This window comes from Diadema setosum, chromosome 8 (genome assembly GCF_964275005.1).
Source record: "Diadema setosum chromosome 8, eeDiaSeto1, whole genome shotgun sequence".
In the NCBI taxonomy this organism is placed as follows: Eukaryota; Metazoa; Echinodermata; class Echinoidea; order Diadematoida; family Diadematidae; genus Diadema; species Diadema setosum.
Genome location: NC_092692.1, coordinates 36,990,361 through 37,018,210, shown reverse-complemented (window position 1 = coordinate 37,018,210; position 27,850 = coordinate 36,990,361). Strand labels below are relative to the sequence as shown.

Sequence of the window (27,850 nt, the reverse complement as noted above, 5' to 3'; positions counted from 1 at the left end):
ACAGGAACCTACTCCGCTCTACAGCTCCTCGTTTGCCTCATTCCCTGAATGCCTCGAATTTCTGTACAAAACAGCGAGAGGCTTGCCAACTCCGGCAGTAACTGGATGCATGGATGCGGTAAAGATACCCGGAAATAGAACATACCAGTTTCGGCTTCGGGAACCTACGTACCTCCTGTCCACCCCCTCCTCCACCCCCACCCATTCAATTAGAGGGATATTATAGTCTATTGGTTTGTCAGCATGACATGGGTCTCATATCCGTGGTTCGCCAAATTATGTCGTGTGGAATATACATGTATATACATATATTATATTTACCAGAAGTTTCTTTTTTTTATATATAAATCCCTATAGAACTTAGTCTCATGAAGTGACACACTGCCCCCGATCCTCTATATCCCCGAGTATTTTCAGAGTAACATAAAATGAAATACTGTGACAAAGAGAAGAATTCCCTGAACAATCACCGTTCCCGATGGTAAACAGTACCTAGAATCCAAGTGTTCACCAGGAAACCTGATGGCAATGCAGGGTCTGTAATATGACAGGGTAATCCACAAGAGCAGGGCCAACATGAAATAGGCTACCCTGGGTACATAAAAAGCTATGGTTATTTTTGCTGCGATTTCAACGCATCATGTTCAAAAGGCCTGGAATGATTATGAATTGGACATGTAGCAACCTTTACATTTTGATGTTTTGTTTTCTTTCTTTAAATGCTGCTCAAAATGTCGTGACCTTTGACAATATACCCCATGACTGCATGAGGACAATTCATGGATGACCTACGAAGTCATTACAAGCACTATAGGCACCGGTCATGGGTTCACACCTGATGAGCTTCTTAACCGTGTATTTCTCACCTCCGGCCCCCAGTTTTGACACAGAAAGTTATCCATAATGAAAGGGAGAAAAGCTGCCTATCTGAAACTCAACTGCCAATGCTTACAGGAACTCATATTGGCTCAAATACAAATGTACCACACCAAACTGAAGAAATATGGTTTATGGGACTAATTGGATTGTAGCAGGGAGGTGAGACCTTTCTTCTCACCTCCCTGGTTATAGTACAAACAGGAATGTACGCAGGCGGACAAACGTTACTCGCCTAGTCGATAAGTATATAAAGTGAGTAATGCGAGAATGATTCTGATCATTGTTTTTTGTTTGTTTTTTGTTGCTGTATTTATAGCACACTAACATTGTTGATAAACTCACTTTAATTAAGCTCCAAATGAAAGTGCTTACAGTATGAGAAATTAATTATTACAGTATGAGAAATTGATTATTATTCAAATTGTTTCTAAAAATTTCTGATATCTTTGCGCCCCCCGCCTGCTCTCCGTGTATATGAGTGGCCTAGGCCTTTGTGCTGAGAAGCCTGCTAAATGTACATAGCTGGGTTGGCAAGATTATACCATTAGACAGCGGTTGGCAGGTTGAGTGGACCAGTGCAAAGGACAGTTTTTATGTTTATTCTATAACACATATTTTGAAAAATATTTTTGTTTATGATAAGTTAAAAAAAAAATTAACGTGGTGTCTAAAAATAAAATAATGAATTGTTTGGCGTGAAATATTCGAGCTTTGAATGCAACGCCAAAAATTATAACAACAACAACAACAACAATGATTCTGAAACACACACACACACACACACACACACACATATATACATATAAATAAATACATATTGGTCTTGACGATAAATCATCAGAGCAAAGTATATGCACAATATTCCGTATTATCATGAAAGAGGAAGTTTTGCCAAGTACGGCAATGATGAATATACAATTTTCTCTTCTATATCAATATACAAATGTGTTAGTATATGATACATAGGCCTAAATATACGAGTGTGTCTGTGTGTGTGTGTGTGCGTGTGTGCAAATATATAACCTGGCGGTACATAAAGTGTAAAGTAGATCCCAATGCTACCACTTTGAGACCACATACTGCACAATGAAAGAAACAAAACAAAACAAAACAAAACCAAAAGCAAACAACAGCCAACATGGACGGAACAGGGACGTTCCACTCGAATCCGAGGCATACGGTAATCACCAGAAGACCGCGTTTCCTTTATCCTATAGCAATGGAATAGTCTGCTAAGTTTTGCTTTCCCCTCTCATCCTCCCTCTCCATTGTATTTATACCACAGATAATATACTGTCATCACATGTACGTATTTTTTTTTTTTTTTGCTATTTGCTTTTTTTCTGTTTGACTTTTTTCCTAACGTGTGTGTGCATTCAGACGCCACTGATATTACACATCCGTGACCCCAACCAACTTATACAATCCAACAATACGGAACACATGCCGCGAAACTTAATGAATTACTGCCTGTTTTCCGCATTGTCTAGAAACAGAGATCAAAATAAATCCCAAGGTAAATGGGAAATAGAGAGAACTGTGATCTAATTGCAACACAAGCCAGTGATTTTTTTATTTTCGCTCTCTCTTTTCAATAGGCAATTTCCTCGTCAACGAAGAACCCTGAATGTATTCTAGTTAAAAAAAAAATGAACCCGACGCATCACACAAAAACAAATGCAAAACAAAAACAAAGGTGAAAGAAAACACATTAAGTCAAGAACCAAGGATAAAACGCAAAACAAGCATTTATCGTACGCAATAAATGTTTCGTGATTTTTTTTTCTTTTTTTTGTGATTGTGAATCGTTAGAATGCTGAGGGTCAACCCACATTAACACTTATTTGGCTTCATGGTAGGTTGAACTTGTAATCTTTCTGAAAACTCCTCTATACTCACCTTAGCTTTGTACATAATATAATATACATATAATATAATATAATATAATATAATATAATATAATATACTATACTATACTATAATATAATATAACATAATATAATATAATATATAATATATACACCATGAACTGCAGCTCTGTGTCTCGCTGTCTGTCTCTCTGTCTGTCTCTCTCCTTATATATCCTATCAAAAACGTACAAAACCCTGTCCACGCTCGATGGCATTCGGTATTCAGAGATCACAAAACGCATAGTGCTCCGTCCCGGCACTCCGTGTGCTGTGTGTTGATTTTATATTGCTACATGTATTTTTATTATGCTTCTGCAAATTGATATTTTGGGATTATTAATAATTGGTGTCACCTGTGCACAACGGATGTAATCATAGTTGGGAGATTTTCTACGATCCATTTGGCTCACAATTTGCATCTGTTTGACCACAGTTTTTTTCCTAGGTTCAAATTGACTGTAAAGAATGTTGCAAACTCAAGCGAACCGAACGATACAGTTTTCTATGAAATCGGTCATGAAATACCGAATTTATGGAATTTTAAATTCAAATATTTTCACCAAATACATGTAGTAAAATTGGTGGCAATCACATAGACATATTACAAGAGAGGCGATATCACTACCTAGAAAAAAATACATCAAAACTTTTCGTCGACAGCGAAGCTCTTTTCTTAAATTTCCTTTATAGGTTGTTGCAAAACTTCAAACATTCATGCGAAGGATGCAACTTATTCTTAATGATTTTATGTAAAAAGAAAAAGAGTATACAGTTCAGATTTGTGCGCAGGAAAATAGAAAAATGGTAATGACATCATCACCTCTCACAAGTTGCATTTGTTCCTACTAATATCTCTTTTTTCATGAAAAAATGCGAGATTCTCATCCTTTCTTTGACCGAGACTTTGGAGACCCAGAGTATGGATTTTCTGTACCAGTTAGCACTCAACACTCAAAGCACATACAGGATTGATTTTCCATAACTTAAAGGTCCTGTTTACCTTTGGGAGCAGCGATTTAAAAGATGTTCAAGATATCACATTTGATGGATATGAGTAGGTCTGTTGTACCACAAAACATCCTACCATATACAATTTCTCAATAAAGCCTAAAATATAAGGAGATATCAGTATATTTCTCAATAAACCATATAACTGTAGATGGTTTGGTCTGGAAACATATTTATTATAACTATTGTTCACATTTTGTATATTTAACAATACTTAACATCGATTTTACCGATTGAACTTTTTACTGTGGTTGTTTCTATCCCTAACTCACATTTTAGAACTATTTTAAAGCATTAATGCTGGGTTTTGTATCATCTGCAAATGGTAAATTATGCCTTTAACTTTTCTCTCTATCCAAATTCAGAACACGTAAAATACGTGCAATAAACAAATCACGCAATCATGGCAACACTCTTAACTGTTTATTGGGCTGAGGGATCGATGGATTGATCATAAAAATAAACTCATGGTGAATTGTTCGGAAACGTTCACTTCTCGGAAAGGGTTATAAATTCACTGTTCCAGGGTCGAGAAGTGACGTGCCCTGCCATGTTGTGGATCGTATAGTTACCAAGGACGGTGGAAGAAAACACACTGTGTTTATTAATTTTGCGGTTTCGTAAATCTACGTTCATCTAGCCGTGGTTATGATATGCGTCCAATGTTTAATTTTACAGTGCTAAAAATATATTTTTCATTTAAATCGCTTCACCTAAAAATTTTCAATCTATAATTTGGGAAGCAAAATGAATGTGTTATAGGGCCAATACATGAATACACACACATTCACACACACATACACGTGTTTACACACATACTCACACACACATACACACACACACACACATATATATATATATATATATATATATATATATATATATATATATCGTCCTATTGTACACGTAATAGAAGACTGAGTGATGGTTAAAAAAATGTAGAAATACACAACTGTCATAAGAATGAAGCCACATTGAAAACTGTCACGCTGAATATGCTCTTATAAAGATGCTAAACACTTCAGCCAAAAAAAGTCAAACAAACAAACACACAAAAACTCACACACAAAATGAACGAATGATTGAAGTTGCACTGACGCACAGTAGAAAACATAGTTAAGCAACCCAATTTTGGCGTCAATTGGAAAATCTGCACTTATCAAAGATGCTAGAATAAAATAAAAAAAAAAAAGAATGAAGAAACAGACATAAAAAAATATCAGTTTTGTCTCCGGAGTATTGGTATGATTACATATAATTATGATCAAACAATTTGAATCGAAATGGGAGCTGTGATCTTAGAAACGTAATTCATTTCAGAGCTAAAATGGTACCCCCCCCCCCCACATACACACACACACCCACACCACACAAGACAACACAATTCAACTGTTGCAAATTGTTCTTAGTTCGTGTCCTCCAAAATATGAATTGTATTGTTGTTTTGTTTTCATTTTCTCCTTTTTCTCTTTGGTTTTAGTACGATTGAGGGTATGCATTTTCTTTGTTTCGTGTGAGTGTGTGTGTGTGTGGGTTTTTTTTTTTTTCTCCTTCGCGCTCACGTATCACCAAATGACACCGTGTCTCTGCCAGACACAACAGACGGTGTTGTGGTGTCAACGCACAACAGCGGACGCATTAGCGCCGCACGCAATCCGCGTCGATCTTGTATAGCACACGGCAGGTGCATCACAAGACAAGATGGTGAGCAAACGATTTCTTCAGCTGGTTCGTCCCCCGATTGGCCCAAGTCTGCCATATAGTCTAGCGTAATGCAGACACAAATTCAGCCTCATCCTGAGTCGATAACCACTTATGTGATCCCGTCACATCTCGGGATTTCATCTAACAAAAGACATCGCTTGTTTCGTAACCGATTTTTTTTCTTCTTATATATATATATATATATATATATATATGAAGAAAACAATCATAGCCCATGCTTCGAGTTATTGTAAAATTGCGCCAAAACAAGTGTAAAGTTCATTATACTGTGATTACGTCCTGCGCTGATCACAAAATAGCGTGCCGAGCGTACACCGGCCGTCATCGTTACCATTTGTTTTTCACAGCAGAGTCTTTGTTTTCCCACTTAGTTTCCTCCAATTTGGCGTGGCATGTGACATGCACCCCCCCCCCCTCCCCCTATCTTTTCTTTTCCGACGCTCGCCATTCCAACTGAGACGATGCACGCAACACCACGGCAGTAAAGCGTGAAGCTCAAGGTACGGAAAATACATAGTATTTCGGCATTGCGTGCAAAGTTCGCAAGAAAATCCATTTCATTGAATTATGAGAAAAACAGCCGCTGAACCCTTGTTCTTCTCGCGAACCCGGGCGAAACCATACTCATTAAAATGAGGTTGACGCGAGGAGTATAGGGGGGAGATGCCTACTGGTGTATACCGATAGCGCCGAACTCAGCCCCCTCTTTCGTAGATAGGGACTAACGACATGTGTGTGTGTGTGTGTGTGTGTGTGTGTGTGTGTGTGTGTGTGTGTGTGTGAAGCAGATAACCCCGAAAAGTACTGCGAACCTACACCCCAATCAGTGAATGATCGCAAACCTGTCAATTTTGGAAAACCCTGACGACTGACAAATTCTAATGAGGAAAATTAAACAAACACGAAAACAAATATATCCCTGCACTATAGCGCTGTCATAGTACAGTATATACAGCACTGACATAGTCTATTCAATCATTATTGTACTAATCTTCCCGGGTATGAAAGGTAGTACCTGAGACTATTGATAGCGTGACGTATTTCATAGCTCAAAATATCAAGAAGAAATGACAGAACAAATCTATTTTAACATAACATTATTTGCGACTAAGATAATACTAGGCTCTCAACCCAGAGAACCCAAGAGTTGTGCTTCATCTCGAAATTTTCAGAAGCTGCGTGTGTGCAGGAATCTGATAAATATGGACCGTGTGTAACGTTTGTTAAGTTTGTGTTTGACGTTTTAAAATGCATCGTGTCTACACAGTGTTCAAGCTGTCTGTGATAAACGGAGTGAAATCAGACGAAACGAATCGTAGAAGCTTCACTAAAGTGATGGTATAGTTTTGGTTGAGATGGGGATTCAGAATTTAAATCTCAACTACTCATATGAAATACACATAAAAGAGCAAGCAATTCTAAGAGGAATTAAAATTTCATTTGATGAAAAACGGTTTTGAAATGGCTGAGATATCCAAAAACAAAGTACAAGAAAACGGTTCTGATAAAAGATGGGACCTACCTTTTGTTAGGATCACTTTGTGTTGCTTTGCACTAGAATATATCAGCCAAAGCTTATCTGATGAAAGTCGTTTTTGAAATGGATGAGATATCACAAAAAAAGTAAAACAAAGTGGTTAAAAAAAGGTGGGACCCAACTGAATTCCCATCTAAACCAAAATCATCCCACTCTTTAATATCGGACATAAAATAAAGAATGCTTTGTGGTGCCTCAAAGTTTAACATTATGGTAGACATTTCATTGATATCGATATCGGACATGAATAAAGAATTTATAGTGTAACATGCTTTCACAGCATACACCCAATCTAAAAGGGACGAAGCTGTTATCAACTAACCGAACACCGGCAAATGTTTTGTTAGAGAAGAAATACATTCTGACATTCTGTTTTAAGTCGATGGTTGTTAGCAACGTAAACTCTTTACTACCCCACCCCCCCCCAAAAAAAAAAAAACAACAACAACAACAGAAAAAACCCCCCAAAAAAAACCACCCTCATCACTGCTGGGTTAATACACAACTGCAATAGCATGACGCAAAGATTATCTTATTCGCAATGATTGAACAAAATGATGTATTTTATTTGTTTCTCTTGCTCTTTTTGGTTTTCTTTTCCTTTACGTCCCTTTCCTTCCTTCCATAGTTTTCGTTACTAGAGGGTGCGTTCGAGCGCTCTCCTAAAGCGAACTGTACCGTACCGTACCCGCGCCAGAGGAGCGTTCGAACGCTCCTAAAGTGTACCGTACCGTACTGTACCGAGCCAAAAGTGGACCCAAAAGTTCGTTGAAAAGCATGCGCGTATCATGCGCATACGTCACAATGCAAAGACATCATTCTCTTCGTTCGGGACAGGTGTAAGTAGTTCAAGCGCCAGGTGGATGACATTCTTGCTAAAAACATGCGTGACCTTTTTTTCTAAAAATAACTCGTGATGTACGCTTTCTCAACACAGCGCTCGAACGCTCCAAATCTGGCACAGTTCGGTACGGTACGCTTTGGTTCAGTTCGCTTTGGTTTGCTTTAGAGCGCTCGAACGCACCCTAGGTTGTTTGTTTAATAAGACCAACTTTTTCATCTATATAGGGACCTACACATTACCAGCTCTGCAGTTTAGTAGGTCCCCCACATTTCATGTTTGTAAAATTGTATTCTCTTGTATTCTTTGAAATTACGACTGTATGTTCAGTCTTATGTTAAATCGATTGTATCGTGTTACTTGTGTTTGAGATGTGGACAATAAAATCAAATCAAAAATCAAATCAAAACGGGAGGTATTGCGGGAATTCGTGCACAATTCAGTGGGAGACTTCTGATGTTATTACATCTTCATCTCTGCCAACTGGATGTTGTGGTGGCGTATCTTAAAAATGGGGAGCACTGAAACCGCATAACTTTATCATTTTGGGTCTGGTTTTGGTGAAACATTTACCATTGTGTACATCTGAAAGGCCCTCTATGTTACTATCAATGCTATACGACTATATCCTGTTTGGATGTGGCTGAATAAAAAAGAAAATCAGCCTTACAAAAGAAAATTATGAAGAAAGAATGCAAGCTGTCTTCCAATAGCAGTAGATCACCTTGGTCAATAGAATTTGAAGAGAATCAGAGTAATGAGAACAAGGTTGTTATGTCCGGTGGGTTGTAAGCATGAAACATAACGTGTGTGATATTTTCACTGATTTTTTTTTTCTTTCTGCGTAATGAAGAAAGATAGAAGTCACCTTCAAAAAGGGCCCTCCCAAAATAACACAGAAAGGAGGAGGAAGAGAGAGAGACAGAGAGACAGAGAGAGAGAGACAGAGACAGAACGAGATATTGATGAGATAGCTGACTTCTCACCATAATCGTCTGAGGATCACTGTCGCAGTATTTCATTGCCCATGACAATATAATATTTGCCGCGGGAAACGATAATGGTAAACGGGCGAAGTATAGACGCCCTCATTTTGCACCGATTTAGAGCGGAGCGTTGCCGACAAAATAATGATTGGATACACACAAAAAGCACAGGTGGCGTAACATGAATAATTGGGCCAAAGCTTCAGCCTTGGTCAGAAGCCAGAGGTCCCGTGTATCATTGCGCTAAAAATTCCCCTGCCTCCTTTGTGATGTCGGCTTAGGAGCCCTAGTTTTTAAAAATACGAATTGCTATCATCGCACACTCACTCTCTCTGAATGAAGGTAGTCCGTGAACTCATTCATTTCGCGAGAAGCCGAAAAATGCAGACGATCATGTTTGCAGATGCAAAACTCGGGTTTCGTGTCTATTACAGTTCGTCCGTACCACTTTTTATAGTATACATAGCAGCATGCACGCCATTTTTATGCTGTACAACTTCAACTTTGAAGCCATCAATCAAAACATCATTTTCTGTGTCATTCACATCACGACAAACTATAAATACCTCCTGTAAAGTTTGTCTTTGTACCACACGGCGTATTGCACTGCAAGGTATATAAAAAACAAACATTTTACACGATTTCATACGATTGTACAATTATAAACGTGTATTTTGTGTGGTTTACTCGAGTTGCGCTTTCGGAGTTACCCACATTTCGGCCCCTGAAAAATCGTCACATTTACGGTTGTTTGCATCCATTTCTACTCGTTTTAGACACGCTCTAAACGTTCCATTTCCGGATCGTACCCTTCACACGTTCACAAGTAATTTCAAGATAATACTCGACTCATACCAGCGCCGAATATCTCTGGTCCGGATTATGAGGTGTTAATCTCCTATTTAATAGGGATCGCACGCGACACGGGAGAGTCAACCCCGTTTGCGTGCCGGGGGGTTACCGGCAGAGTAGATCGAGGGGAAAGCGCTAATTCTGCGGCTGTGTCAAGAAATTACACTTAATTGGGTATTATTGAAGGCACCTCAACGGGTCAGTTTATGAGTTATGAGTGGATAAGTTGAAAGCTGTCATAAGTCCATCCGCTGTAAAACTGAAGGGCCATCATTCCGACTGTCCTGTATTGTTCTCTCCTTCTTTTTTCAGTGTTCAACTCCAATGTAATGGAAATTCACATTTTATGGCGTGATCTGGTATCTTAGGCGATATTTAATAGTGAAAATGCATTCATGTTCGAGGACATCCATTAAAAAAAAATGAAGCAAAAAAATCGAAAGAGGTTAGACATGAAATAAAAGGTACGGCCTAACTGAATCGGGAATTAAAAAAGTGAAAGAAATTGAAAAAGAAAAGAAAAGAAAAGAAAAGATGTTTGAAGCACCATCCCACAGACCTATATCATCATCTATAGATAATCAAAAATACCACGTGTGTAAAAGGGACACTTTGCTCGAGAAAAAGTTTAAGCGTATTTTATTGCGTGGACGTTTGCTCCAAATTGTGGATTTTATTCTATACTACAGGTCAAGAAAAGTGTACCTCACATCCATATGCTATAAGTGCGGATTCATAACAAAAAAATAATCCACATGCAAGATAATCATTCGTCTACAAGTTTAACGGTACTCCCGACACAAAAGTTTTGGGCGCTCATTATCAACCCACTGTTTATATTGCGTTAATAACGGACTTCTTTATAATAAACCTCATGATAAGTATGAGCCACGAGCGTCTACTTTTGGTGGATGCGTGCTAAACATTAACCTAAACACAAAGTTCTTGCTATCATCATTATTATGGTCATTATCATCATAAATATATTTGTTATCATTGTCATTGTAGGCATTATTAATATCATTAAGACAATTATTATCATTATCATTAGTACAATTATCATCACTATCATCATTATATCGATATCATTACTATGTTAGTTTGATAAGGTTGGTTCACACGAGATAAGATGTAATTGATACCTTTCTTTTTCCCCACAAAGAAATTTTACTCACATCAACATTCAGGTACAAATAAATGTCACTCTACATGATACTAATATAAACAATACGATTTGACAGACAGCTACAAACAGTCTAAATAATATGCATAAGATTCCAGCATAGCAACTCCAGGGCTCTGTTTTATCAAGCCAGTGTTATGACTGATTTCCAAGACTTATAATCAAAACAGGGCATGGTGGCATTGATATGTTCACCATCAAAATATGCACATGTTCACGGAATCGTACGACTGTATCTCGCCTTTGAATTCCTTTTTTCAGCAATATTTTGAAGAACGATAAAACCACTCTGGTCATTTCAGTGATTTTTTTTTTCGTCGATACCATTACCATGCATTCGTTACAGTTACAATCAAATTTGTCTTATTTTTGTATATTACGGGAGTCAGCGACCTTGACTTGGCTGGAAGTCAACTTGGGTAAAGTGACCGAGAAAATCATCCGCGCTTTTTGTGAATCAATTGCGCACGGAACACTTGACGAGGGTGTAAACCCCAAGAGATGACAACATCACTTCCAATTCCATATTTTTTTTTCCGAAAACAATGCTCGCATCTGACGCGGTCAATGACAGGAATTACCATGGTAACTCCCCCCCCCCCCTTGTTTCGTATTGTTTTGTCTCTTTGCTCCAGAGGAGCACTCGAACGAAACGAGGGCAAAGTCGCCCACGAACTCGATCGTGCCAGAAAATGCGAACACGTGGAATCAATGAATACCACGGTTGTCATACGACAGATGACCGCGAGCCACGGCACACATATGTGGAGGACATTCACACAGCTTACACATCAACGCTAATGAATGTACTTTATAATATGACAAATATCTTAGTCGCTGAACATGATTTACACACAGATATCACGTTTCATGCGTGTCCGTTGTGTCTCTCTCTTTTTTTTTTTTCTTTTTTTTTTTTCTGAGGCGGCTTCGGTGGCTTGAAAAAGGGATGACAGTGTTAAACTTGGTGGAGTCACACCAACCGCAGAGAAAAACAAATTACTGTCACAGAAGTTAACCATTAGGGGCAAAGAGGATTAACTAGCACATGAAACAAAAATTAACAAAAGCATTACGTCACAGACACAAGGGAGAATACTGAATTCATTAAAGATCATGCGCAACATTGGTAAATGCCATTCCGAGCAACTACAGTATGTCATCTGCAAATGCAACTCGGGACCTTTATAAAGCATAACAAGATGCATTCTGCCCGATAAGTCGCTGTATTTCTGCTTCATAAACTCATTGTATCTTGCAAAGTATGAACAAATTGCCCAGGGTTGTCATTTTGTTGTTTTCTTTTTAAAAGCTAAAAGTTGAACCCGACTTTTGTGGAGCAGTATGCGCTAAACCTTCCCAATGAATGAACGAATTCCGTTGAAGTTTCCGTTGAAGTAACAGTGAACAAATTTCAAATAACTTTGTTACATTTACTTGCATTATCTTATTTCACAATATGTGTAATCACATTACAGCATTCATATAAAAACAATTGGCTTCTCTATTACTGTCTATATTTCATTACTAGGCCTACTACTGTCATAAATATTAAATTCCATAATTTTCAGTTTATCCTTTCATCACAGTGTTGCAACTTAAGTGTAACTTTGGACAACAACCATCTATTGTAACTGCAAACAAATTCTTGTTAATGTAATTTTTAATAGAAATAAACAGCTGTCCTCATTATTGTGTGGAAGTAAAAAAAAAAAATGCATTGTTTTGGCAGGTGAAAGACTTCATAATGCACAGCATTGTGGGTATTCTTCTGTACTTTTCTTTTGTTATGATAATTTCTACAAGTATATTTCTAGAATGGAAATACAAGTGTCTGCAAAAAGATATTACGGAAAGATTTAACTTACATTTTACTCTTTAAGAATATGACCATGCGACAGTCCCTATTTGCTTCCGAGAAGGCAACAGACATGACTAAATCCTAGTTAACTTTGGAAATTTGGGCACAAAGGGGCTTTGAATGTATCTGTATTATTCAAATTTTCAAAAAACTCTTCAATTTCTTACAATACAATGCCATCTGTGTCCAAATAGGACAAGTCAAACGATAATCTCACATTTTCTACAAACGTGTGAAAATGGATATTGATAATAGTTGGTGCATTTCCACTCGCTTACTTGGCTTAAGGTATCTTTCATATAGCTGAAACAATGAATGCTCTACATATAAACTTCTTTCTCACGACAGAGAACACTGTGATGTGATTCAGTGTGTGTGTGTGTGTGTGTGTGTGTGTATGTGTGAGTGTGTGTGTGTGTGTGTATGTGTGAGTGTGTGCGTGTGTGTGTGATGTGTATGTGTGTGTAACATTGGTTATAATTCAAGCCCACACTGAGTTTTTATTGTGTTCAAACAAGTGTGACCATTTTTGGATGATTGTGACTCTGTTTAACCTAAAGGATATTGGAACTAGATGTGTCATGTGATCAATTTACGGAGAGATGACACTTGTTGAAGGTCATCACACGTACATCACGCAGAGCCTGGAAAGAAGTGGGGTGTCTGTCTTAGATGGGTTTGGGTAAGACTACATGATTGTCTGAACCAGACATATTCCCCCGCGGGAAGTGAATGATAGCGGTAGATTTGTAAATGTCAAAAAGACTTATGTGGATGAGGGATTCTTCCCCTAATCCAGGGGCTGGAAACCAAATCCACCAGTCTAATGCCCCTATGGCAGCCGTTCTCCTCGATACCTTAATGCCACATATCATGCAATCACTCCATCTCTGCCCAAAAGCCATTGTCTGATGCTTATACAGCATCAATTCTTCTCCATATCCCAGTGCCATTGTAAATATGGCGTCACTGCATCACAGAACATTCTTGATCTGCTCAAGTCGGTTGACAGTTTGTTGCGAGTCAATCAAGCCAGCAAGTTTAACTAACTGTGTCCTTGCAAGATCCATAAGTCCACCCAACATTGCTTACAACTTGCATTAGCCACTAGTGTTTTTCTCCCACAACTTTTTGCACTATTTGTTGAGAAGAGAAAATACCACTGTTACACATTCACGCATCTCACACTCTGACAATTCCACACCCCAATATGTCGGCATCTGAATTCTTGCTTTCTCTTGCACCATATAAAGAGTTGTTATATACTATGAAGAAATAGTAAATATGGTATCAAGGGAAGGCTTTGAAAAAGATTGTTCATTTGCATACCTAATGGACATAATATCATCCCATTATTCACTTCCAAATAATAACAGTAAAGAATACAACTTCCCGCCAAGCACATGCATGAATATTTTTGGTAACCTAATGCTATCTCACTATAAACAAGTTGGTAAAAATAAATATGAAATGATGCACCTGCTTATTAACCAAGCAACAGAAATGTATTCTAGAGATTTGTGAAAGCAAATGATGATGCACATCAACACATTCATGAAGCAACCCTAACAGTTACAGATCTATAGAATAATAAGAGTTGATTATCACAACTGCATCTACTGGTAGTTATGTAATTTCAAGTCTTCGAGGATGTCATTCATCAGTAAATGCTAATTTTCAACCTTGGAAAATGAGATACGTTTCTGCCAAATTTAAAGCGTGTCTGATGCAAAAGTAAAAGATCTAATGAAAGTCCAGCATATATCATGCTATATCACCATTCAATGTAAATACTACTACTACTACTACTACTACTTCTAGCACTACTACTACTACTGCTACTACCAGTACTACTACTACTACTACCACTACTACTACGACTACTAATACCACTACTACTACTACTACAACTACTACTACTTCTACTACTACTACCACTACTACTACTTTTACTACTACTACCACCACTACTACTAGTACTACTACTACTATTACTACTACTACTACTACTACTACTACTACTACTCATTATCATCATTAATTATCATTCACAATATTAATCATGCACTTATCACATAAGAATGTGTCTAAGTGCTGAGAGAAAGAGAAAGAGGAAAGAAGAGAGTACAGTTTCAGAATGTTCAGACATGTAACAACAATTACCAGCTGCATAAGTTAAGGCATGAGACTATAAGATGAACATAGCATTTAACATATATTTGAATTTCTCTTAAATCAGTTCTTTTTAAACATTCAGGTAGATTACTGCACAGCAGAGGGGGTGATGAATGAAAAGATCAAGGTAAGATATAGTATTGATAGGAGGAACTACTAAGAGAGATTCAAATATTTCTTTGGATGTACATGCTGCAAGAAAAGTATTCATACATTTTGTAAATGGCATGATGTGCTGGGTTGATTTGATTTGTTGACTATTACTACATGTAGTTACCACTGGCAACTAACAATGGGTCAACATGTCACTGGCCCATTTTCTGGTGTGTGTGTGTGTATGTGTGTGTATGTGTGTGTGTGTGTGTGTATGTGTGTGTGTGTGACTATTGCACCAGGTTTGAGCCCAGCTCTCAGTGAGAAGGGAAGTATTGGTAGGATAATATGCTGCATGAATGAGCTGGGACCACCTCAAAAACGGGACCTCCATTTCTGTCCTAGTTGATGAACAGTGTTTTGCCTTCCACCACAGGAGGGCACAGCGTGGTAAACACACACCACTGTTCATGGCTTATTCCTCTAACATTGTACCTCTCGATGATTGCAGTACAGCCACACTAATACAGACTGAGCCATCTACCATTCTACAGTTTTAATCACAGAGTATTCGCTTGCAGATTTATTCATGTCATCGGGTTTACACTCTCCATTACTTCATATTCCATAATGCTTTAAATCGGGACTAACAATACCAACATCTAAAATTAACTTGGGGGAAACTTAGCATAGTTCAACCATGTGGTGGCGCTCTACCTACTGTGCACGCAGAAAATACACACAGAACATCACAGATTTTGTTAGTGAATGAAAGAAGTAATTTTAGTGATCATAACTTCAATCTCTTAAAATAAAAATGTTTGTGTTTTTGTTTCACTTTACCACCCATCATCTGGTCAGCTGACAAGTGTTTTAACGCTTCTTATTCCACAATTAAAGAGAAACGAATATCACAGACTCTTTTCACAGTGATTTAAATTGTTTCTGACTTTATTTCATGTTTGAAGTGTTTCACCTCTTTGAATAGTTTGACGGCAGATTGACCTTAGTGGTCAAAGTGTACGAAGGAAGTGGTTTGTACTCACTGGTAGCTGGTGAATATTTAGCCATCCCACATCGTTAAGAATCTTCCTCAGAACTTTTTCAGCACTCTCATTCTTTGCTGTCTCAGCTGAAATGTACAGAAAATGGACAAATACACAGTAAGCCAACAAAAGTGGATGGAGCACAGCTTAATTTTCAGACTTTTACTTGAACTATAAATGGGTTATACAGTATGTCCCCAAAAAATTACAATCAGATTTTCACATTGATAATACCCAATATGATTAAACTGTCTAAATGCTACTTCAGGGTCTTAAAACATAACATCTTAGCTGTATTTTGCAGAAAACCCCATTCAGTTTGGTTAAGCGGTCACAGAGAAATGTGGATTGCTGTAAAGCATGTCACGAGTCTGTTTTTGCCAGTAAAGCACTTGGATGCTCTTGTGTGTGAGCACAATACACAGAACTTGGAGGGAAGAGATTTCTGACATGCTCTACAAAATTCCTCATTTCTCTTTGACCACTGAAGCAAATCGAATGGGGTTTTCTGTATGATGTGGGCAATGAGTTATAGCTTCGTACCCTGAAATTGTATTTGGATTGATTCACTATTTTTAAAGTTATCATTGCAGAGGGTCCCGTTGTAATTTTTTTTTTGGACATACGGTAAAGGCTACAGATTTACAAAATCTATAGTGATTGGGATGAGGAATAAGAACGCTTCCAAATTTACAATAAATCATAATGAACACGGGTGATGACATAGGTCCTATGGTAGCTTCACCATAAGAATGCATGAGTGGGGGTTCAAGGAAGCAGAACAAAAGACGAAAGCATACATTACAATATGCTACACAGGTGAACCTGTTGGGAAAGCAGTATTGTAATGAATTAAATTGCTACATTTCCGAAATATGTGAGCCTCCTATGTCATTATTCTTGTTCACCGCAATTTGTTTGTTTGGTTTCTCTGCCGAAGGATGACGACAAATTCCACAAATCTATACACGGAGCTGCTGATTTATATACTTCATGATGTGAAAATATGAAAATTGTCTGGACTTTCCCTTTAAGTTTTGGAGGTGCTTTTTCTTTTTTGCTTTTTACATGAGTAATCAAAATCACAACAATTAAGATCAATATACCTGATGAAGGATCTTACGTTCATTGTCTGACATTCTGTAGTAACATTAAAATGAAGTCAACATCTTCATTCAAATGATTACTGTATAGAACGAATATTTCGTGAGGTTTTTATTTTCGCAATTTAACGAGTCAGCTGCTATTCGCAAAATTAAAGACATGCGAAAATATTGACTCTGATCCCGATATGAACGTGACGTATGCAAATACCTCTCTCCGTTCAGTACAGAACTCCATGATCACGAATTTAACCGAAATCATTGGGAAGTCTCAATTTGCGAAAATTTAGACTCCCGAAATATATGGCGTATACAGAATTGGATTTACAGAAATGCGCAGTCATATTGGCCAGTTACAATTTTCATCATCCCTTAGTGTTTGTTTGCAATGCACAGACATTTAAAGCTTTAAAGATAATATAAAATTTTGGTACCTCAAAAGTTTCCCTGAATTTCCTTGTCTTAGTTTGTGTTTTAGGTTAAAGTACCTTTCATATAACTAACACTGTGAGACTTACTCGCCCCAAAGTGCTCTCATGTCTTAGTAATCATGCAATTAACTGCGACCAGCAGCCCCATACGCATAGCGTAATGGGGCTTCGCACTGTAGTATTCAGGATCATGAAAGATTTAGTATCGCGGGTAAATATCAACTTAAAATCCAAAAATTTCTTCAATTTGAAGACTTACCAATTAAGTTGAAGTATTGAAAACAGGCTCCGGGTAACGTTTGGTTCTGCAAATAGTCCCTTTCTGTTCGAGTTGATGACTGAATTTGACTCGGTCGAGAGGACCTTGGGAGAGCTACATACACTGAATACTACGGCCAGCGCATTGGCACACATCACATGTGAACAAATTTCAAATCCATGAACTGATAAGATGTTTGTGTGCACATGCGCTGGCCGTCAATTCAGTGTAGCTCTCCCAAGGTCCTCTCGACCGAGTCACATTCAGTCATCAATTTGAACAGAAAGGGACTATTGGCAAAACCAAACGTTGCCCGAAGTCTGTTTTCAATTTACAATATATAAAGGGCACTGAGCATTATGAAGGGACATGTCAGTTTATCATTTTATATTTCATGTGTACTTTCTTCTGTCCTATAATTACATAAAAAGTGCAATAATATTATAAAACACTCAAACCTGTCTGTAGGAGCCACCCATGGGAGACAAAAAGTGGCCATTATAGACAGCTAGCCCCTATAGATGGGTTCTTTAACGTGCTTTTTCTCTCAGTGGGAATTGTTTTTAGTGGTTGCATACAGCAGGTGGCCTCTCTATAGACAGGTAGTCCCTATTACAGGGCTGGCGGAGCGTTTTCAAAAGTGTGGGGGCCCACTTCCGGGGTTCATAAGGTAACAAGCAAAAAAAAAAAAAAAAAAAAAAAAAAGGTCCTCAGCTCATCTCATCTCTCCCCTTCCATTGACAAAAAAAAAAAGGTCTTCAGTGGAAAAACATAACCTTACCGCGCTCACACTTCAAGATCTCGATCTATTTCTATTTAGTCAAAAAAAAAAAAAGTGTGGGGGCCCAAAGTGATGACACCATATGCATTCCTTTGTATGGTGCACAAAAAGTGTGGGGGCCCCAGCCCCCACGGCCCCCACGGTTCCGCCGGCCATGTATTTGACACGGCCCCCACGGTTCCGCCGGCCATGTATTAGACACGGCCCCCAAGGTTCCGCCGGCCATGTATTAGACACGGCCCCCACGGTTCCGCCGGCCATGTATTAGACAGGTAAAGGTTTGACTGTATAATGATACCATACTTACAGCCAGACAGGTTCCCCCACCAGTTCGAAGACTCATCTCGATGGCAGTGCTTTGCTAGTGCCCTCGCTCCAACTGTCAGAGCGCTGCCAGACCTATGATGACATCACATCATTCATACAAGAGAAATCACATGCATAAAACTAACATACTACATACGTTGTACATTCTTCAAGCTTTTTTTTTTTTTTTTTTTTGTCAATCATACAATGTGAAGGCACCTTTGAACTGGCAAAGTTACCATCAAGATTAAAATTGTATCACAAGTGATTGTCTGATGTATCTGAAGTAAAATTTGAAAGATATTATTTTGGCAGAAAAAATACATTATAAACTGCCAAGAAATGCAAAAATTGGTATTTTCCATCTTGAAATAACCTGCCCTGTGTTTCTCATCATTATTTTGTGTGAGATGTGTTCTTTTTAATCAGGCAAAAAATGTTTGCTCTCTGCGGGACATAATTCTTGCTTCCAAAAATCCTCTACTATATCATGACACAAAGCAATATTTGGATTACTCATAGATAAAGAGGTTTGCTATAATTGAGAGTGTTTTTACACCTCGCTTTCAATAGATCAGCATACCTACAGCAGCCCATAGGTTTGATTGAATGCATTATTATAAAAGCACACAAGCTTACATTTAGTACTACTACAACTGGAAAGGCTTCACACAGAGCTCTAAAAAAACTAGAGATCATTCCTAATTATATTAACCCATTCCTGACAGAACCTGGTATACCAAGTTCCCAAAATGCAGACGAGAGTGCCTGCATTCGTGGCCAAAATTCATGTTTATTTGTGTTTTGTTGCCAGGAAAAATGGCTTTTGATAGGAAGATTTGAGTTTCTTCTATAAATATCAGTGGGGGCTTTTTTTTGTCTGAAAACTGCATGCATAGCATGCATAGCAATATCATCAGCAATTATTATGCACTTATTTTGCTATCAAACTCCTATGAAGATGTACATAGCAATCAAAGCTGAGCTCAGTAGAAATTTGCTTTCGCTGACCCCATTCAGGTATATCTTTTGTCTGTAACAAAAGAATTTGTGCGTCCATCAGTACACGCTCTATTCATACCTTGTGCCCAATCGATATTTTTATTGTTTGATGGCACATGTAGTTGAACGTGGAAAGGAGGTACATGTACTGCTTGACTGCACTCGCCCAGGCGGATTACCAACCTGTCCGTTCTCTGCTGACCTACAAAAAGAATCTCGTTTGGGAGCATTGAAGGCTTTGGTAGAATTGCGGGAGGAACGGGTTAAATTTAGGCAGGGGATGATGATGATGACGAAAGGAGGATAACTCACTTGTTTTGCTCCCTGAAACTCTCCTCCAAGATGTCTCGAGTCGGAGGGAAGACCAGCTGGGTCCCGACGGTGTCCCGCACCCCTACGAGATCCATCATGCCCCTCTTGCCAAGATCCTGGTGGAGAAAAAGGTCCAGACATAACATGATATGATTACAGTGCACTCCTGTCATAACGACCCCGGTTATAACGAAATTCCAGTTACAACATAGTAAAAATTAAGGCCGCAACATTATTCACTCTATGCATTCTCCTTGTTTATTTGTTCAGTTATAATGAAATTTCGATATCACAAAAGAAAACTGCCGATTCCGGGGACTTTGTTATAACGGGAGTTCATTGTTCATATATGTGTACATGAGATGGTAGAGTAAATTCCTGAATCTCAAACATGTACAAGTAGGTGCACATTCAAATATCTAATATCATATCATTTCAAGCACTACTGAAGCATCAAATGAAGTGAAGCATCTATATGAAATGGAAAGTCACAGCATTTCCAAAATTAATTATCATGTTTTTGATAGTGTAGACTGCCCCAGGTGACTAGTAATAGATAGTGTAGACTGCCCCAGGTGACTAGTAATAGTCAGCAAATGGTACCAAGTGCTGGTCAGTGGCGGAACCAGAGGGGGGCACACGGGGCGCATGTCCCCCTTTACTCTTTGTTAAAACAAAAGAAAGAAAAAAGAAAGAAAAAAGAAAGAATGAAACAAAACCCGGAAGTAGCACCAGAAATATTTTTTTGTGCCCCCCCCCCCCCCTTACAGAATTCCTGCATCCGCCCCTGCTGCTGGTCAGTAATACTGACCGTTAGGAGCTGGACAATCTTGTACTTCTTCATGTCATCCTCCAGGCCATCCCACGAGGACCTCAGGCCCATCATGTGACAGGAAACAGTGTCCATCACCATCTTCCTGCATAGAAAACAAGACAGAGGACAGTTGGGAGTTGAGTCTAGGCAGAACTGGCTCTACATTAGAAGTTTTTGATCAGTTTGATTATTAGCTTGATTGTTTGTTTGATTCATTTGTTTTCAGCAGTCATGTACCCTGGACATCAGTGCTTGGCCACAGAGACAGGCAATGACAGTTGTTTTTCTTCATGTATCTTCATTAGTCCCCACCCCCATCCTCCCCCCCCCCTCCTCCTGCTAAAAACTGCTAAAACCCAATTTCCCATTCGTTTCATGATCCAGAACATTAGAATAATGCAGGAGATTGCTTGTTTCAGAAAATATGATAAACTCAAGATTGACTAGGTTGACTAGTTACACCTATTTGAGTCCTCATGTAAAATCAGGGTCTGCAACTTTTTGTTGGTTTTGTCATGCAAGAATGGTCACACATACATTTTCAAGGGCATCACATCTGGAACAACAACAATTTCACAACTTGGAAATGTAGATAAAATGTGAAAATTGGGATAAACTGGAAGCCTCCCACAGCTGAGTGAAATTTACTACAGGTTTAGAATGAGCAGAAATTAATTTGCTCAGATATTCATGAGAGGGAAATGATCTCTAAGCTTTTTTTTTTAGGAGGTGAGGGGGAACATAAGGATTAATCCTTGGGCTGATGAGAGTGAAAAGATAAATATGAATTTTCGTCCTCTTCTCAAGTTATCTGACTTTCATGACAGTAAATGTTCTCACTGTTATTTTTTTGTTCATATTAGTTCAGGTTTCTTTTAATGTAATGTCATAATTAAACACTGCCCCATTTAGAATCATACTGTTTTGAAAGTTTTGGACAAAACTGCGGTAGTTGAAGCGATATCATTCAATGTACATGTGACTCTTAATTCCAGACCACTTAATGTTAGTCTAAATGTTAGTCTAAAAAGAAAGAGTAAAATTTCATAAGCACAACAAATGCAGTTCTAAAGGTCATAAAGATGATCATGCAAGTAGTAAAACTGGTAACATGACTACCAAATGTGATTCTTCTGTTTTGGCCTTAAATTGCCCAGATAGCAGTTTTTATGTACTGCAGCTTACAGTCTTACAGTGTGGCATCACATACTTCAGAACCAGACATGTTTGTGTGCTTTTTAATTTTGTGAATTTCACGCGAGCCAAAATTTGCAAAATTAAAATGCATGACAAAATTCTTGTCTACACCACACGCATTGAACACCATTGGCAATATCACAAAAATTTTATGCCACAAAAAAAGGCGTCAGCTCCTATTCGCAAAAATTTCATGCTAAAAACTATCTTGCTTTTAGAGTACCTCCTGCTGTCTGCGTCCCTCTCATCCAGGTGCTCGTAAACCTTCAGCTCACGAGTTGTGCAGGTCCTGGGGGAGAGAAAGATTAGAACACAAATTCAGCTACACAATTTTCACTCATTTCATCCATAAGTTTCAAGAAACTTTGTATTAACGGGACTATGGCCAAGTAATTGATTTTTTTTTTTTTTTTTTGACAGATCAATTGCAGAAGCTTGATATACTTCATCATTATTATGATTATCATTACTTTTTAGCCCTATCTGAGTCATCATCATCACATTTTTTGTTATCATCATAATCTTTTCATTTACGTGTGATTTTCTCCACGACTGACACATAAATCTTAAGACAAATTGTATAAAGCATTCAATTAATTACTCAAAGAAGCTTGGTGAGTCCAGTTTCAGATATAAAGGAGATTTTTAGAAACTTGTTGGAAAGGGATCAAAGAGACTACAGCGTGGATTAAATCAGATTGTCGAACTTGTTATAATAACAATGCATCTCAGCCCACGAGTCATACAGCTCACAAATCATACAGCCCATGAGTCATACAGCTCACGAGTCATACAGCCCATTAGTTCGACACTAAGCTCACAAAGCCCACGAGACTGACACATTAAGCCCTGTGCTGTATCTGTCGAACTCGTAGGCTGTTTTTACCTAGTGTCAAACTCATGGGCTGTATGACTCATGCACCTGTTTTCAATGTCGAACTCGTGGGCTGTATGACTCGTGGGTGTCAGTCTAGTGGGATGACCCCATGTATTTCTATTCACCCATTCCACATCCAGTCCTCGATAAGATTGGCCAGGAAGCGGACGAGAGGGATGTCGGGGTAGGGGAAGCTGAGATGGCTTCTGCCGCCCCCTTTGCCAGAGGACTTCTCGTCCGGATCCTCCCTGGGGCGGTAGGTCAGGGCATCCCGGTCCTCATCAGTCAACACACCCTTCTTGTGAAGCTCCTCCACAGCCTGAGGGAAGGTTAAAATGGGCATTCCAGACGATTTTCACAATTTCACATCATGTAGTACGTTAATCAACAGCTCCATGTATAGACTTGTGGAATTCATTGTGGTTCTTGAGCAGAGAAACAATACTTTGAAAAAACCTTAAACAAATTACACTGAACAAGGATGATGACACAGGAGGCTCACATATTTCAGAAATGTAGCAGTGTAATTCCACTACAATACCGCTTGCTTGCGAGATCACCTGTGTATAATCTATGCATGCCTTCTTCTTTTGTCCTGCTTCCTTGAGCCCCAACTCATGCATTCCTATGGTGACCCTGCCATGTCATCATCCTTGTTCATGGCAATTTGTTATAAATTTTGAAAATATTCTTATTCTTCATTCAATTATCATAAATTCTGTAACTCTGTCCTCAGTATGACTAATTTATAGTTGTTCAAATGTAAAAATCTGAAAATCATCCGAAGGTCTCCTCTAATGAGGGAGCGAAGGGGTAAAGAATCAAGGAGAGAAGGTAGGAAGCAACAAGGCAGAGGGAAGAGGAGGAGGCAAAAAAAAAATTTTTAAAAATAAAATAAAATAAGAAGAAATTACGAAGTTGAAGTCAAGCATCAACTTCTGTGTCTGGCTTTGGCCACACCCACTTAATCAAAAACAAATATGCAAATATTTGATGCAAATGTCAGGCTGTATGGAATGCTCTTCCTTTTTTGACACAAGCACGGCTAAAGAGCTAATATCTGTAATATAGAGCTGTCATGGCTACCGTATGCCGAAGCAGACAAAAGGGTATTAAAAAAATATTACAAAACCCTGCATGTTTCACCTGTGTGTTTCTCAGTATTTCACAGATGAAACACGATAAAGCATTTGCAGAATACCTATGCAGATTTACAAAGTTAGGTGCAATTTCTTTTTTACATCTGAATTTAATGTAACTTCTACTCTTCTATTTGTTGGCTTTACTCTGTTTGTCTGACATCATTCTGTTTTTTGGCAAAGTCAGATCTAATATTGATTGACATTGTGCTACTTGTACCTTTGCAAACACTTTTGCAAAATCTCAGTGAAATATTCTACATTTACGGTATGGTGCAGAACCACAGCACTCTTTAAAATAAAGAGAGAGAGGAGCAACTTACCTCCTTTACAAAATGCTCCATCTCAGGCAAATGAGTATTGAAGTCCAAAATCACTGGAACTAGAGGAATGTGTTTCTGTTCTACCTGGTCATTTAAAGCAGACGTTACAGAAAAGTTCATCTGTAGGATTGCATGAACAGACCTGTTTCAAAATATTTATGTGAGCATGCATACATCAGTATATAATGTGTATGTCATTTAAGATTCTGTGAAGGGGAATCAAAGATGGGTTGTTGATAAATTTCATAAATACTGCTGCACATAGCTCAGAAAAGCAACATACATCTAAAGGATAACAGCATGAGGTACATAACAACTACATGACAAATTGCTGTTCATCACTGAAAACAAATAATGTTATACCCTGCTTTGAAAGTCACAATGTATGTAGTGGAAAGACCATATCTTACACTGATATACTAGTTGTGGCAGATACAATATCCCAAAAATCCTAAAAATGATGATTTGGCACAGTGCAAGAAATTTTGTAATTGTCTACAAATCAGAACTTTGATATCTCTCCTACATCATGTCCAAATTTAAAAGTCTTGATATGTTTTAAAAACTCAGAACTTTTGATTTTTATGAAGTACAAAATTAATCTATTACAATGCTTTCCACTTTTACATTGACATGTATACACAATTTAACCCTAGGTGTCAAATCCAATGCACTCTTGAGAGCCTCCGAACTTCAAAGCCAGCTTTCTAAAAAACCTTTGCTCATCAACCACAAGTTGTGGCTGCATATCGTACCATTTCTTGGAAGGGTTTGAGAACAAAGTGAGACCAATCATACAGCAATGGAAGCGCAGAGTCTGGAAATTTTAAACACGATAAAAGACAATTGATGTTTGGTGACTTTATATGATGAAAATTTGCAGTGCTTTGCAGTGATGGGTCATTCCATCTACAGTAAATGTTATAGATGGTAAACATTGACAGAAATAAAAGAGAGTTTTATGCTCTCATCAGTCATATCAATGTAGAACACATTACAACCTGTACGTAGCATCATCATTAGTCCGTTTTTAAGGGACTGTACAGTAATAAGTTGAGGTAAGGATTCAGCTTGTAACGTTTTGCGATATCTTTAGGAACCACTATATGAAATGCTAAAAAGCATACAATTCTAAGGGGAATCAAAAGTTTGTTTGAAAATTGGTTTTGAAATGACTGAGATATCCAAAAACAAGGTAAACAAATAGAACTTAATAAAGGCTGTGGCCTGTCGATTTTATTAGAATCACTCTTTTGGATAACTTGGTTATTTCAAGACCAATTTTCATCAAATAAATGTTGAATCCTTCTTGGAATTACATGCTCTTTCATATTTCATAACGGGTTTCCCATTATCACACCAAATGTTACAAACCTGAAGATAAGTCTCAACCAAAACCTATATGTTCCCTTTAACCTTTATCTTGCTGTCTTTACCTTATTCTGGCTGGTAGTGTTATCACTATTTTCTCCTGGGGGAGTCTTTTCTTCCTGGACTTCCTCAATGGGTCCAAATTTGATAAGGTCTGGATCACCCCAATCCAAGCTCTGTCATAAAAAGGGACAAATAGCAGCTCTCAATATTCCATATGCTCTGCAGCATATCAAATAACATATTGTATGCAACACTGATATTTCATGGAATTTTTGTTTTTCAGAATTTCGCAAGTCAGGTACTATTCACAAATTTCTAAAAAATGCAAAATATTAACTCTCATTCGGACATGAATGTAGTAGTGAAGCGTTCATTTCTATATCCACTGGCACTGTACTGCACAGTTGCAAATCTAACCACTTGCAAAATAATTGGAAAGTCCAGATTCACACACACAAAAACAAAGAAATAGACTCACTATTAAAATATATGGCATTATATACAGTAAACTACTTCCTTGTTGCTCGATTCAAAGCACATATATATACCCATGTTTGCTGGTTTCATCATATGGCTTATCTGCAGAAATGGGTCATAGATACTACGATCAGTCGCATCATCATCATTACATGCTACTGTACACGCCAAATATTTCGCGAGGTTTTTCTTTTCGCGAATTTCGCGAGTCAGCTACTATTCGCGAAATTAAAGACACGCAAAAATATTGAATCTAAAGCCGATATGAATGTGACACACGTGTATACATTTCTCCATTAAGTACAGGACTCCACGATCGCGAATTTAACCACTCGCGAAATTGTCCGGAAGTCCTGATTTGCGAAAATTCAGACTCGCGAAATATATGGCGTATACAGTATCCTTTACATGTATTTAAACATGATGCCTTTACCTTATTCTGGTTGGTCTTGTTGTCACGGTGATCTCCTGGTGGAGTTTTTTCACCTTTGACCTCCTCAATGCGTCCACACCAGTCCCACTGATTCTGCTATAGAGAGGAATGATGATGATGATGATGATGATAATAATAATAATAATAATAAAAAAAAAAAATAATAATAATAATAATAATAATAATAATAACAACAACAACAACAACAATAATAATAATAATAATAACAACAACAATAATAATAATAATAATAATAATAATAATAACAATAATAATAATCATAATAATAACAATTATAATAATAATAAAAATAATAATAGATTATTCCACAGGGTAGGGGCATTAAAAGCAAATGTTCCTATTGTTTACATCTGCTCCATAGCATATCAACTAACTTAACCTACACCCCTGTTACTTGATTTAAATCACACTCTATATCTCTGTTCAATTTAAACTTCATACATAGTGTAAAATACAAAAAGGCCAAAGCAAGTGGTAGAATTTTTTTTTTTTATTAGTCAAACTGAAAATAGGAAAGTTTAGGGATATTACATCACCATCACCTCACATAACTGGAATTCTGTGGTTGTTGAAATTTCACTGTTTCCCTGAAAATGCATCACACTTTGAAATTCTATAATTTTCTCTTTTTCAGTCCAATTTTCATGGAACCTCTTTCAGTCTGAGCATTTCATTTTACAGTATTTGCTTTAAAAGCCACTTTGCACGTGGTATGGAATTCTAAACTAAAATGTTTAAGGGTAAATTTTGCCAAGATTGTGTTGTGTCAAGATGACCTACACACAATAATGAATAATTTTGTAATGTCATGATTTTTATAAAGATGCCACTTTTTTCTCCTTCTCTCTCCTTTATTTTATCTAGCATTCATAAATTCACTCTTTCATATATCCATTTACAAATTC

The 27,850-nt window shown here is 37.8% G+C and overlaps 1 protein-coding gene across 1 annotated transcript in view; it reads right to left on the bottom strand.

The window, feature by feature from the left end:
* The window catches only part of LOC140232277 (uncharacterized), a 32,575-nt gene extending 7,929 nt beyond the window's left edge, over nucleotides 1–24,646 (bottom strand). Inside the window, exons 1-7 of the mRNA XM_072312408.1 lie at nucleotides 24,641–24,646; nucleotides 23,304–23,497; nucleotides 22,525–22,590; nucleotides 21,102–21,207; nucleotides 20,291–20,406; nucleotides 18,978–19,069; nucleotides 16,097–16,182 (exon numbers count right to left, since the gene is read on the bottom strand). Coding sequence (XP_072168509.1) covers nucleotides 16,097–16,182; nucleotides 18,978–19,069; nucleotides 20,291–20,406; nucleotides 21,102–21,207; nucleotides 22,525–22,590; nucleotides 23,304–23,314 — 477 coding nt within the window. The 5' untranslated portion in view covers nucleotides 23,315–23,497; nucleotides 24,641–24,646. The remainder of the gene's footprint in view (nucleotides 1–16,096; nucleotides 16,183–18,977; nucleotides 19,070–20,290; nucleotides 20,407–21,101; nucleotides 21,208–22,524; nucleotides 22,591–23,303; nucleotides 23,498–24,640) is intronic.
* Between the last annotated feature and the right edge of the window lie 3,204 nt (nucleotides 24,647–27,850).